Source organism: Hyla sarda, chromosome 4 (assembly GCF_029499605.1).
Source record: "Hyla sarda isolate aHylSar1 chromosome 4, aHylSar1.hap1, whole genome shotgun sequence".
Taxonomy (NCBI): Eukaryota; Metazoa; Chordata; class Amphibia; order Anura; family Hylidae; genus Hyla; species Hyla sarda.
In genome coordinates this window covers 29,015,701-29,027,509 of record NC_079192.1, presented here as the reverse complement: position 1 = coordinate 29,027,509, position 11,809 = coordinate 29,015,701, and the positions used below count along the sequence as shown (strand labels likewise).

Below are 11,809 nucleotides of genomic sequence, written 5' to 3'. Positions count from 1 at the left end.
CAGTAGACACCGGGCCGTTACAGAGGTTTGCAATATGGCTCTGAAGTTACAAGTTACACCTCTGACCAATAAAAATGCAACCAGAAAGTCCCATCTATCCCCAATGGTCGCACTAAGAAAGTTATGGAACTCAATACAAAACCCCACAGCTTCATAGATGGGAACATTTTAAAAATCCATATGTAGTAAAACTATAGGGGGAAATCAATTGTTGTCTGTGCAAAGAGTTTTTTTTTTTCCCCCTTTTTTTCCCCCCCTTTTAAAACACAACATAATTACTAAAATTGCCAAAAATTCCCTGCCAGAAATACTGATGGCCTATACCAGTGGTCTCAAAACTGTGGACCTCCAGCTGTTTCAAAACAACAACTCCCAGTATCCAAAGAATCATAGGCAGCGCAATGGCACCCGGTCACATGGCCGAGCAATTGTGGAAACCAAGATGATTTCAGAGTTTCAAAACTACATCTCCCAGCATGTTGGCTGTCCAGGCATGCTGGGAGTTGTAGTTTTTCAAACAGCTGGAGGATAGGGCCTCCGTTTTGGAGGAGTGAATAAGCCGTACAATAATGGATCTTCTGAATGGTGATAGATTGGGCAGCCCATTAAAAAGGGTTAAGTGCAGTGTTCCCAAACTCCTGGCAAAACTACAACTCCCATAATGCCCAGACAGCCACAGGTTCCTAGAAAGACACAGCTCCCCCCCACCCCTCCCCAATCAACAAGGATCTCCATAGTAACCATCTACAACGTACACCCTCTATCCCCCATTGTACCAAAAGTAAACAAAAAAAAAAACTCCAGAAACATTTTTTTAAAATGCATTTTTATATGTCTTAGAATCAAATGTGACAGGTGCGTCAATAAATAAAACAGACAGATCAATTTATATTTTTATATATATATTATATATATATGTTTATAATTTTTTTTTTTTTTTTTTTTTTTTTTTTTTTGTACAGCCCAGCTCCATATCCTCAGCAAAATATATTCACGAGTGAGCGAGCGCCTTTCATATTTTACAAGTTCAAACCTTCATTTGAGACGCACATATAGCGCTATATGGGGGTTGGAAAGGGAGCGTTCTACATCCATAATATAGGAAGTGGGGGAGGGGGGACATTGCGGGTCCACGTGCCAGGTGAACAGCTTGTAACGTCTTCCTGAGTTATAGATTCAGTGTACGATTTATTACTACTTCATTGTTTTTTTGGGAGGCGTGAGGTATTATGCAATAGGACCCCCCCCCTCTCCCAGCTCTCATGCAGGCCTCAAAGCACATAGCAACCAGCCGTCCATAGCAACCAGAGCTCAGCTTTCATTTTCTAAAGGTCACTGAAAGCTGCATTTAGATTGGTTGCCATGGACAACAAGGCCTATGCTCCTCTAAGACCTACAGTCTCATCATGGCGGCTTTGTCCAGTAATAAGTAAATACATATACAGTCGTATCCATTATGCAAAACAAAATGGCCGCCATTAAATAACCTTTAGTTAGGTTTTTGGTCTATAGGGGCTTTTGTAAAGTAAAATAAGACATATGGAATGGTGACAGAAAATAAAGTGCACCACATAGCCTACAGAGAGTAGAGGCAGCCATTTTTTTTTTTTTTTTTCTAAAAAGCCACAAAATGGCTGCTATTCTCATAATAGCATTCACCTAAAACACATTTTGTACCATGTTATAGCTATTCCCAGACTACTATCTGTACATAGATTTTAACCATAAACATTGCAAATGTCTGCCAAGATCAGTCAACCACAACCTAAAAAATTCAGCAGATTCACTGACTAGACTTTCCACTGTATATATTTTAGGATTGGGCCCAAAATGGCTGCCTTCACATAGGCATCAGGTGTAACTTATTTCCTATTAACAATTTGGTCAGCAGTTCAAAATGGATTCATAGTTTCAAAATGGCCGCCATAAGCACAGGCTGGAATAATACTGTTTCGGGCCTGTTACAAAGCTTTGCTACAGTAAATATGGTTACCGGGTCAAAGGGCGAAAAAGAGGCGCTTCACATCTTAGATAAATTTCAGACAAGCGTACTACAGTCGAAATTTTGCATCGGTATTACAGCCACAAGGCCTGGCCCAACCACAGGGTCTAGAAACCTATAAAACTCTTTCAGTTCACGAGACAGTGACTTGTGACCGTAATATAGCTACAACAATGCCGCCATATTACGTTAGTGTGAAACCGGCCTCAATAAGAGGGTTGCTAAATTACAATATATTTTCAGATTTTTTTTTTGTTTGTTTTTTAGTTTTAACCCTAATACAAAAAAAATATATTAATAAGTTAATACAGAAAATCCTTCAGAAATAAATATATAAACTCTGCTTTTTGCAGATAAATCTTCCCGCCTTTAGAACCCTCGCTCGGCGATACCAGAATCTTCCGTCTCTTGCAGTCGAGTCCGAGGGGCAACTCATAGTCCATCTTTATACTGTGAGCCCTCCATGTAACGGGTTATGGTGCAGTCCGTGGCGAGGGAGAGGGCTTCGGAAATTATAAATAAATATAAAAATTATTATAACACACACAAAAAAAAAAAAAAAAAAAAATGTTCAATTCCACTGGGAATTCTGTGGAGAAAAAAAAAAAAAAGGAATAATTTATCAACGTATCCTTCACTACAGAGTTCCTCCGCCAACAGTACGATATAACCGTAGTGTGGAGAGTCATACGCTCCATCCCCTCTTTAGGGGGTTGTGGTTCCCTAAATAAGGGAAAGTAAAAATCATTTAGCGTCATCGCCTATAGTCTATTATTCATCCAAATCGTTCTCGCACTAGTAGCATCAGTTTCTTTTTCCCTTTGTAAGTTTGTTTCAGGTTATCCAAGAACTGGGCAAACTGGCGATGGCCATCTGGGGCAAGCAGGAAAGTGTCCCGAGCTTTTACAAGAAATTCTATGAACTCGCCATAATGCCGCGGACTGATGTGAGTGAGGCGGGAGTGGGTAGTGCTGATATAGGCACCAACTGCGGCTTCCAGAAGCTGGCAGAGGGGAGGCTTGTCAGCACGTGGCACTGCCCCCCTGCCTCTCGGGTTGTTAGCAGCGGAGAGGGCCTGTGCCAGGCCAGGGGGTGCAAGGCTACAGCGGCGTATAATATCGGACAGGACAGGGGCACACTGCACACTTTTAATAACCAGGGGTACCACAGTGCTCAGCTCAACTTTGCCCAAAGAGTGTGCCAGGGAGCAAGACCATAGGACATCACTGACAGCAGGGTGGGAGTCTTGGCTGAAACCTATTGTCAGGTTAGATAGGGCTAATGTGGCTAAGGTAAAGGCCCTCATTGGTAGACCACGGTGCTCCATGTAGCGGGCGACTGTGAAGAGGTGGGAATGTGCGCCAGGGCCAGAGCTGGCACTGTCCAAAACAATCTGGTAAGCAGCTTCAAAAGAGGTGTGGTCCTTCTCACATAGAGTCAGGGCCGGTAGGGCACAGCTTTGAGGGTCCTTCATAGCACACTGCAAGGCCAAGGTCCGCGCACAGGAGCAAAGCTCTTCCCGTTGTCTGGGGTCCTGGCTGAAACGCAGGAGGGTGGCAGGAGAGGTGCAAGAAACTGCAACAATGCTGGTCGCTTCAATAGGGGTGAAGAGGGTGTACCAGTTCTGCATAACGCTGATTAGGGCTTGTGCGCCTGGAGGAGAGAGAACGATGGGTTAAACTTCTGAGCTTATAGAAAGAAGGGACCAAAGACCACAACAAATGGCAGCAATTAATCTTACCAATCTCTGTGGCACATGATACCAGCCAGCGCACCATCTCCCGCCTTCGCCATGTCAGGGTGGTCAAGGTCATTCTCATCACCTGAAGGACGGAATGAGAAGAAGACATAAGCGAACCACCAGTTTACCACACAACCTCCACAACAGGAACTACAATGGCGCCGGCCGCAACCACACCGAGTAACGGGAGGTTCTTACCTGCAACCCTAGCTCAAGAGAAATGTTTAGCAGCGTGGTATCAGGTGGAGAGTTGGGGGGAGTCGCAGTCTTGCAGGCGTCCTGGGCAAGCTTGAATAGCAGAGCTGGGGAGTGGATATGTTGCTGAATGGAAGCCAGGACTGTGTGTAGCCACTTAGGGTCTCCTGTGAGGGAAGAAAATGGAGCATTATACTTAATGAATTCAATAGAATATATACATTTCTGCATCAATACAACAAATTTGCTATAGAAACGTTTTTCGGGAGATCGGATCCCTTGGGTACCTTACTGCTTCTATGAATAATACTGTATCTCGGTTTCTCTCTCTTTGGGATCCATGGGATCGTTTTACTGATAGTCAGCCTCCTTGAGCCTGCCCCTCGCCCCCCCCCCCTTTTCTCTCTTTTCCCCCCCTACTCCTTGTACCCTATGCTTCTACCCTTCCTTCTCTCCATTTGTTTTCTGGGTTTGTTGTTGCTGTTTTGTGTCTTTTATGTCTGTCTTGAGTTTTCTTGTTTCTCCTCCTGATGGTTTCTGCTTCTTTTTGGAGATCTCCTTTATTTGTTGACTTCTTTTTATTCTTGTTTCTTTGTTTTTATTCGTTACTCTCCTGGCTAGGAGTTGCGGATTCTAGATGTTACCTGGTATTCTGACAACTCTTTGCGTTTTGCTCCATTGTACGCCAGATTTGATAGCCGGTTGTATCCAGTATGGTTCTACTTTACTAATGCTCTTTTTGTTTTGTGATTTTTTGTATTTATTTTGAAAACCTTTACTAAAAATGACCGTTTAAAAAATAAAAATAAATAAATAGTTTTTCCAATATTTCATAAGACCTCCCCATCGCCAGCCAGGGCACCACATCAATGTGTATTAACAACCAGACCGAGACCGTCACAGAAACCACTAAACCAGAATGGGAATGAAGTCTGTACAGGATCTGTACCTTTAGCTGTCGTCAACATGGCAGATGCCAGTTCACACTGTCGAGTCTCCAGGTGCCCCAAAATAAACCAGCGAGGGAAGCGGCTGGTCAGCATAGAGTCCAGAGGCATGATGTCAGATCCATGTGGAGGGATGACCGATTCAAGAACCGGGAGCCTGAGAATAAAGAGGGACAGATTTAGATGCTGGAACCACCAATTATAGTTTTACCACCTTAAAGGGGTATTCCAGGAAAAAACATTTTTATATATAATCAACTGGCTCCAGAAAGTTAAACAGATTTGTAAATGACTTCTATTAAAAAATCTTAATCCTTTCAGTACTTATGAGCTTCTGAAGTTAAGGTTGTTCTTTTCTGTCTAAGTGCTCTCTGATGACACCTGTCTCGGGAAACGCCCAGTTTAGAAGAGGTTTGCTATGGGGATTTGCTTCTAAACTGGGAGGTTCCCAAGACAGGTGTCATCAGAGAGCACTTAGACAGAAAAGAACAACCTTAACTTCAGAAGCTCATAAGTACTAAAAGGATTAAGATTTTTTAATAGAAGTAATTTACAAATCTGTTTATCTTTCTGGAGCCAGTTGATATATATAAAAAAGTTTTTTCCCCTGGATAACCCCTTTAAACATCACCAGTCAGACCACACATAGTATACTGTGTACAGTACTGGTCAGACCACACATAGTATACTGTGTACAGTACTGGTCAGACCACACATAGAATACTGTGTACAGTACTGGTCAGACCACACATAGTATACTGTGTACAGTACTGGTCAGACCACACATAGTATACTGTGTACAGTACTGGTCAGACCACACATAGAATACTGTGTACAGTACTGGTCAGACCACACATAGAATACTGTGTACAGTACTGGTCAGACCACACATAGTATACTGTGTACAGTACTGGTCAGACCACACATAGTATACTGTGTACAGTACTGGTCAGACCACACATAGAATACTGTGTACAGTACTGGTCAGACCACACATAGAATACTGTGTACAGTACTGGTCAGACCACACATAGAATACTGTGTACAGTACTGGTCAGACCACACATAGAATACTGTGTACAGTACTGGTCAGACCACACATAGAATACTGTGTACAGTACTGGTCAGACCACACATAGAATACTGTGTACAGTACTGGTCAGACCACACATAGAATACTGTGTACAGTACTGGTCAGACCACACATAGTATACTGTGTACAGTACTGGTCAGACCACACACAGAATATTGTGTACAGTACTGGTCAGACCACACATAGAATATTGTGTACAGTACTGGGAACCAGTGTACAAGAAAGATTTAGTGGAGCTGGAGAGGGTTCAAAGACGGGCAACCAGGGTAATACGGGGAATGGAAGGACTACAGTACCCAGAAAGGTTGGCAAAATTTGGGTTATTTAGTCTGACTATGGAGCTAAGTAGTTATGATGAACTCAAAGGAGTCCAAAAGAAGCCTGGATGCATTTCTAGACATAAATAATAATACAGGTCACTAGATTCTGAAGGTGGAACGTTGAGCCAGGGATTTATTTCGAGTGAAAGACTTCAATCAGGCTTTTACCTTTTGAGGTTTGACTTTCTCTGGATCAACACTATAGGGTACTAGGTGGAACAATAGAGAGTCATAGGCTGAACTGAATGGATGAATGTTTTTTTTTTCTTTATTTTTTTTAGAATTATAAACTATAACAAAGAGCTCACAGTCTGCCATTAATATTTCGGTGCACTTACCGCATGGCTCTCAGGGCAACACGGTATGCCAGGTCCGAATCGTGTGGAAGTAAAGCTGTGAACAGGAAGCGTGCAAACGTGTGCATGGGGACACTCTCCCGGTAGATTACTTCTCCAAATCCGCTAAATGGACCACCTGGGGGAAAGAACGGATCAGTATTTTAGGCATACAGGCCGCTGCCACAGAGCCAACAATATTTGGACTCTGCCGTAACATGCCACTAACCTTCTAAGAGTAACATGGCCTGCTTCCTCAGCACCTGCACAAGCCTCTCCCCCATGTCCAGCGTTCCCAGAAGGCCAATGATCTGCTCTTCACTTCTCACTAGTTTGTCTTGGGCATAGAGGCCTTCAGGCATTGCTCGCTGCTGTCCTAGGCCCATGAGAGCCACTTCCAGCGCCAGACAGAGAAGGGATTCTCCTGAGGGGAAACCTCCAGGTACAGGGACGTGCTGGTACATTACTTTCCTCTGCTCTCCACCAAGCTCTAAAAATACAAAAGAGGACAGAACATCGTATTAATAAAAGTTACACAAGCTAGTTCTCATGGGCTATACCAGTGTTTCTCCAGCTGTTGCAAAACTACAACTCCCAGTATGCCCAGACAGCCGAAGGCTGTCTGGGCATGCTGTTAGTTGTAGTTTTGCAACAGCTGGAGGCACCCCTGGTTGGGAAACACTGACCTATACTATATACTACTATATAGTCCAACATGCTGGGAGTTGTACTTTTTGCAACAGCTGGAGGCACCCCTGGTTGGGAAACACTGACCTTTACTATATACTACTATATAATCCAACATGCCGGGAGTTGTAGTTTTGCAACAGCTGGAGGCACCCCTGGTTGGGAAACACTGACCTTTACTATATACTACTATATAGGCCAACATGCTGAGAGTTGTAGTTTTGCAACAGCTGGAGGCACCCCTGGTTGGGAAACACTGACCTTTACTATATACTACTATATAATACAACATGCTGAGAGTTGTAGTTTTGCAACAGCTGGAGGCACCCCTGGTAGGGAAACACTGACCTTTACTATATACTACTATATAATACAACATGCCGGGAGTTGTAGTTTTGCAAAAGCTGGAGGCACCCCTGGTTGGGAAACACTGACCTATACTATATACTACTATATAGTCCAACATGCTGAGAGTTGTAGTTTTCGTTTGTGGCAGCTGCTGAGCCACAGGCTGTATCAGGGCATGCTGGGAGTTGTAGTTTGTAACTTACTGCAACTCCCGAAATAAAAAAATGTAAAAAAAAAAAGTCACATCAAAACAATAAAATGGTCCTGTTAAAAACTACAGATCGGGGCGCAAAAAATTTGCCCTCATACAGGCCCGTATAAGGAGAAATAAAAAGGTTATAGGGGTCAGAATAGGACAAACTTTCCCCTGCATATGTGTATCCTGTGATGTTACGCATATATAATTAATAATGCAAATTAGCATGGCCGGTATTTTACTGGCACAGCCATTGTTTTGGCCGCCCTGCCAGTATTTTTATATTATATTAATCCAACCAATCCTCCAACTCCCAGAATGCTGCACTATAACCTATATCAGTGTTTCCCAACCAGAAAGGCAAAAGCTGTCCGGGCATGCTGGGGGTTGTAGTCTTGCAACAGCTGGAGGCATGCTGGTTGGGAAACCCTGCACTACAAAATCATGGTCCAGTCTAATAGGCCATTCAGGAGTCTAGGAGAGCTGGGTAGTAGCCTACGGCTGTTCAGACATGCTGGAAGTTGTAGTTTTACAACAGCTGGAGGCGCCCTGGTTGGGTAACACTGGGCTATCCAGTCACTAGCCGCTCCCCATGAGCTTCACAGTACACACTGGACACAGTCACTAGCAGTACACACCTAGGTAAGGAGGTGGTCCTTCATCCTCCGGCAGACTCGCCTCCAAGAACGTCCTACACAGACAACCAATGGGATCCAGCGGATGGCCAATCCATCCCTCCAGATTAGTGAGAGTCGTACTGCCCTTCATCTGAAGTTCTGTCAGAATTGAAAAAAATAAATAAAAATGTGAGTTGACACAAACCCATTGATTCTCCTCCACCCCATCATGCAAGTTTCCACCATCTGACCTCCTCTCCGCCTCACCTTTCCTCTGCTGCTTCAATCCCTCCATCTGGTGTTGGCGTTGCAGCCTCATGGTGTTAACCACAGAGACTGCTAGCCTCAGAGCTTGGACCGGATACCCGTGTGATCTCAGGGCATCAACACGGGCACATGCTACTGGAAAGTGGTCTCCAAGCCAGAGCGGGCGGCCTTGGGGGTCATAGGACAACTTGTCAGTGTTGCACTTTACACTTGTTCCTGGAGCACTGGTATCTCCATTTAGGACCCGTTGTAAGTGGGGGTCATTCCAACGCAGTTCTCCTGCCTTAAGGGCCCTGGCGAAAACCGTCTGACGGGGAGCAATGACTGGAAAGAAAGATAACGTGGAGGTTTAGGCATCTGCTATGGTAATATGGCAAAAAAAGAAAAAAAATGCATAAAATTTATATAATATATATATATATTATATATATATATTATATATTATATATTATATATATATATATATATATATATATATATATATATATATATATATATATATATATATATATATATATATATATACACACACACACACAAATCATAATGTCGCAGTATCTTATAATAACCTTTTTTATTGGACTAACAGGATTTTGTAGAGAAGCTTTCGGGATTCCTCCCTTTATCAAGTCCAAAGCAAATCACTGGACTAATACAGCTACTCAAATTTACTATATCTATATCAATATTACATTTGAGTAGCTGTATTAGTCCAGTGATGCAGATGCAAATCATAAAATGTTGCAGTATCTTGTAATACCTTTTTTTTTATTGGACTAACAGCATTTTATTTTGGACTTGATAAAGGGAGGAATCCCGAAAGCTTGTCTCTACAAAATCCTGTTAGTCCAATAAAAAAGGTTATTACAAGATACTGCAACATTTTATGATCTCTCTCTATATCTATCTATCTATCTACACAAAGACATAGATGAAACATGAGTATATAGATAAAACATGAAAAGCTATACAGCTCCATGTTGGCTCCTGCACCCCACCCACCTCTATTTAGGTGTATATAAGGTGCCTTGGAAGTTTCAGACCTTGCAATGTCTGCTGTACTGTTCACACAGAGGCATATTCACAGTGTAGGGTCCGTCCCAGAATGAGGTCACCTTATCGCGGTGGGACGGTACACGCTATTTGGCGCCAAAATTGCAAGCTAAGTACCTCATAATTTCATAGTTCATCTATTGCATTACAGCTGTATAGCTTTTCATGTTCTATCTATATACTCATGTTTCATCTATATACTCATGTTTCATCTATATCTTTGTGCTAGCAGTGTGCTGCTGTATTCTCCTGTTGCTGTATATTTAGCCCAGCAGCCTGCACCTGCAAGCCAGGTTTTTACAATAGTTTGGATTAATAGTGCTAGCCAACTTATTCTTTGGATAGATTATATATATATATATATTTATTTATTATAATATAAATGAGGCCACCTCCCCGTGGTGGATGGGGGACACGTTTTGATCAAAAAGTGCACTAAGAGCCTACATTTTTTGACCAATGTGTGCTGCTGCAATCCTTTTTTTTGTATAATATACATATATATTTTTTTTATTTAATACTCTCAAAAGTAAGTATGACTGGGTCTCACAAAATCCCATGAGACTGGGAAACATCATAGTCACATGAGTTATGCCATTCTTTAGTCATACCTTGGCCTCCACCAGAGCTCTGGGGCAGAATTTGTGCCCCTGGACCATCCAAAGAATAGTTTCCTTCCTCCAGGGGACAGATGTCCATGGCGTTCCACCTTCGTAGCAGGTCCAGCCATGACTCCCTTTCTTCTGTACGGCAGTGAGGACTGAGCACCACACACACCCAAAGGGCACCTGTCAGTTAAAGAAGGCACCAAAAAGGTGGTCACAATGGGGTCCGAATCATCTCCCAGCTTGTGTCTTTGTTCAAGAACAAGTCACTTACCCAACTCATCCCAAAGCTGACGACATTTATCAGTCATTCCGGCTCCCTGTTGGCGCCAAAGAGCCAACCTGGGGTCCTCCAAGAACTGCTCAGTCATCAGGATAAGCATCCGGGCACCATTGGAGTCTCGCATCCGCAGCATTTCCCGCACCTAGAGAGACAGGACCCAGATGGTTTAGAGCAGTGGTCTTTAACCTGCGGACCTCCAGATGTTGCAAAACTACAACTCCCAGCATGCCCGGACAGCCATCGGCTGTCCGGGCATGCTGGGAGTTGTAGTTTTACAACATCTGGAGGTCCGCAGTTTGAGGACCACAGGTTTAGAGGATATAGGGCTGAATATACAGGGCGGGATACATCATAAAGCTGGAGAGCTTCAGTCACCTTGCTGAACATAGACTGCAGCTGCTTGCTCGCTCCATAGTATCCACCATTAGACAGAAGCTGCTTCACTTGCTCCTGAATCTGCTCCTCATCCAGATGCCAACAGTTGTCATCCTCGCGCCCTGCACCAGCCGTGGGGTCTGGGGCTCCTGAAAGCAAAAAGGAATAAAAAGACATGTTAATGGCTGACGCCATCAGGGCATGCTGGAACTGACATCACCTAAGAAATAGACCACATGATACTATGATGTATCAAAGTGTTACAAACTTTATTGATTAAAAGACAGAAAAAAAAAAAAATAAAAAAAAAAAGGGACACTTATACAAACACATATAAAAGGAGTATATACTAACGGCACGGCTAGTATCGCAAACAGAAAAATGGAGGGGTGTTCTCTAAGGCACTTTGGTTGTACAGGCTCCGTTAGATATCACAAAAGTAAGTATGCTGGACTAATACCATGAAAAAAACAGCAAAATGACTGAAAATATATAAAGCTACCTGCCCACATCAACATGCTAGTAATGAAAAGGAATGAACTGTGCACCTAGTGGGGAGACACCTTACCTCCAGCAGGGCTGGAGGTGAGGTGTCTCCCCAATAGGTGCACAGCGGGGCTGGAGGTGAGGTGTCTCCCCAATAGGTGCACAGCGGGGCTGGAGGTGAGGTGTCTCCCCAATAGGTGCACAGTTCACAGCGGGGCTAAAGGTGAGGCGTCTACCCACTAGGTGCACAGTTCACAGC

The 11,809-nt window shown here is 43.4% G+C and overlaps 1 protein-coding gene across 1 annotated transcript in view; it reads right to left on the bottom strand.

The window, feature by feature from the left end:
- Positions 1–843: 843 nt before the first annotated feature.
- ZSWIM4 (zinc finger SWIM-type containing 4) overlaps positions 844–11,809 on the bottom strand; it is a 31,038-nt gene continuing 20,072 nt past the window's right edge. Inside the window, exons 4-14 of the mRNA XM_056570259.1 lie at positions 11,065–11,213; positions 10,681–10,831; positions 10,413–10,589; positions 8,749–9,072; positions 8,503–8,640; positions 6,863–7,123; positions 6,637–6,772; positions 4,888–5,042; positions 3,942–4,105; positions 3,744–3,825; positions 844–3,655 (exon numbers count right to left, since the gene is read on the bottom strand). Coding sequence (XP_056426234.1) covers positions 2,778–3,655; positions 3,744–3,825; positions 3,942–4,105; positions 4,888–5,042; positions 6,637–6,772; positions 6,863–7,123; positions 8,503–8,640; positions 8,749–9,072; positions 10,413–10,589; positions 10,681–10,831; positions 11,065–11,213 — 2,615 coding nt within the window. The 3' untranslated portion in view covers positions 844–2,777. The remainder of the gene's footprint in view (positions 3,656–3,743; positions 3,826–3,941; positions 4,106–4,887; positions 5,043–6,636; positions 6,773–6,862; positions 7,124–8,502; positions 8,641–8,748; positions 9,073–10,412; positions 10,590–10,680; positions 10,832–11,064; positions 11,214–11,809) is intronic.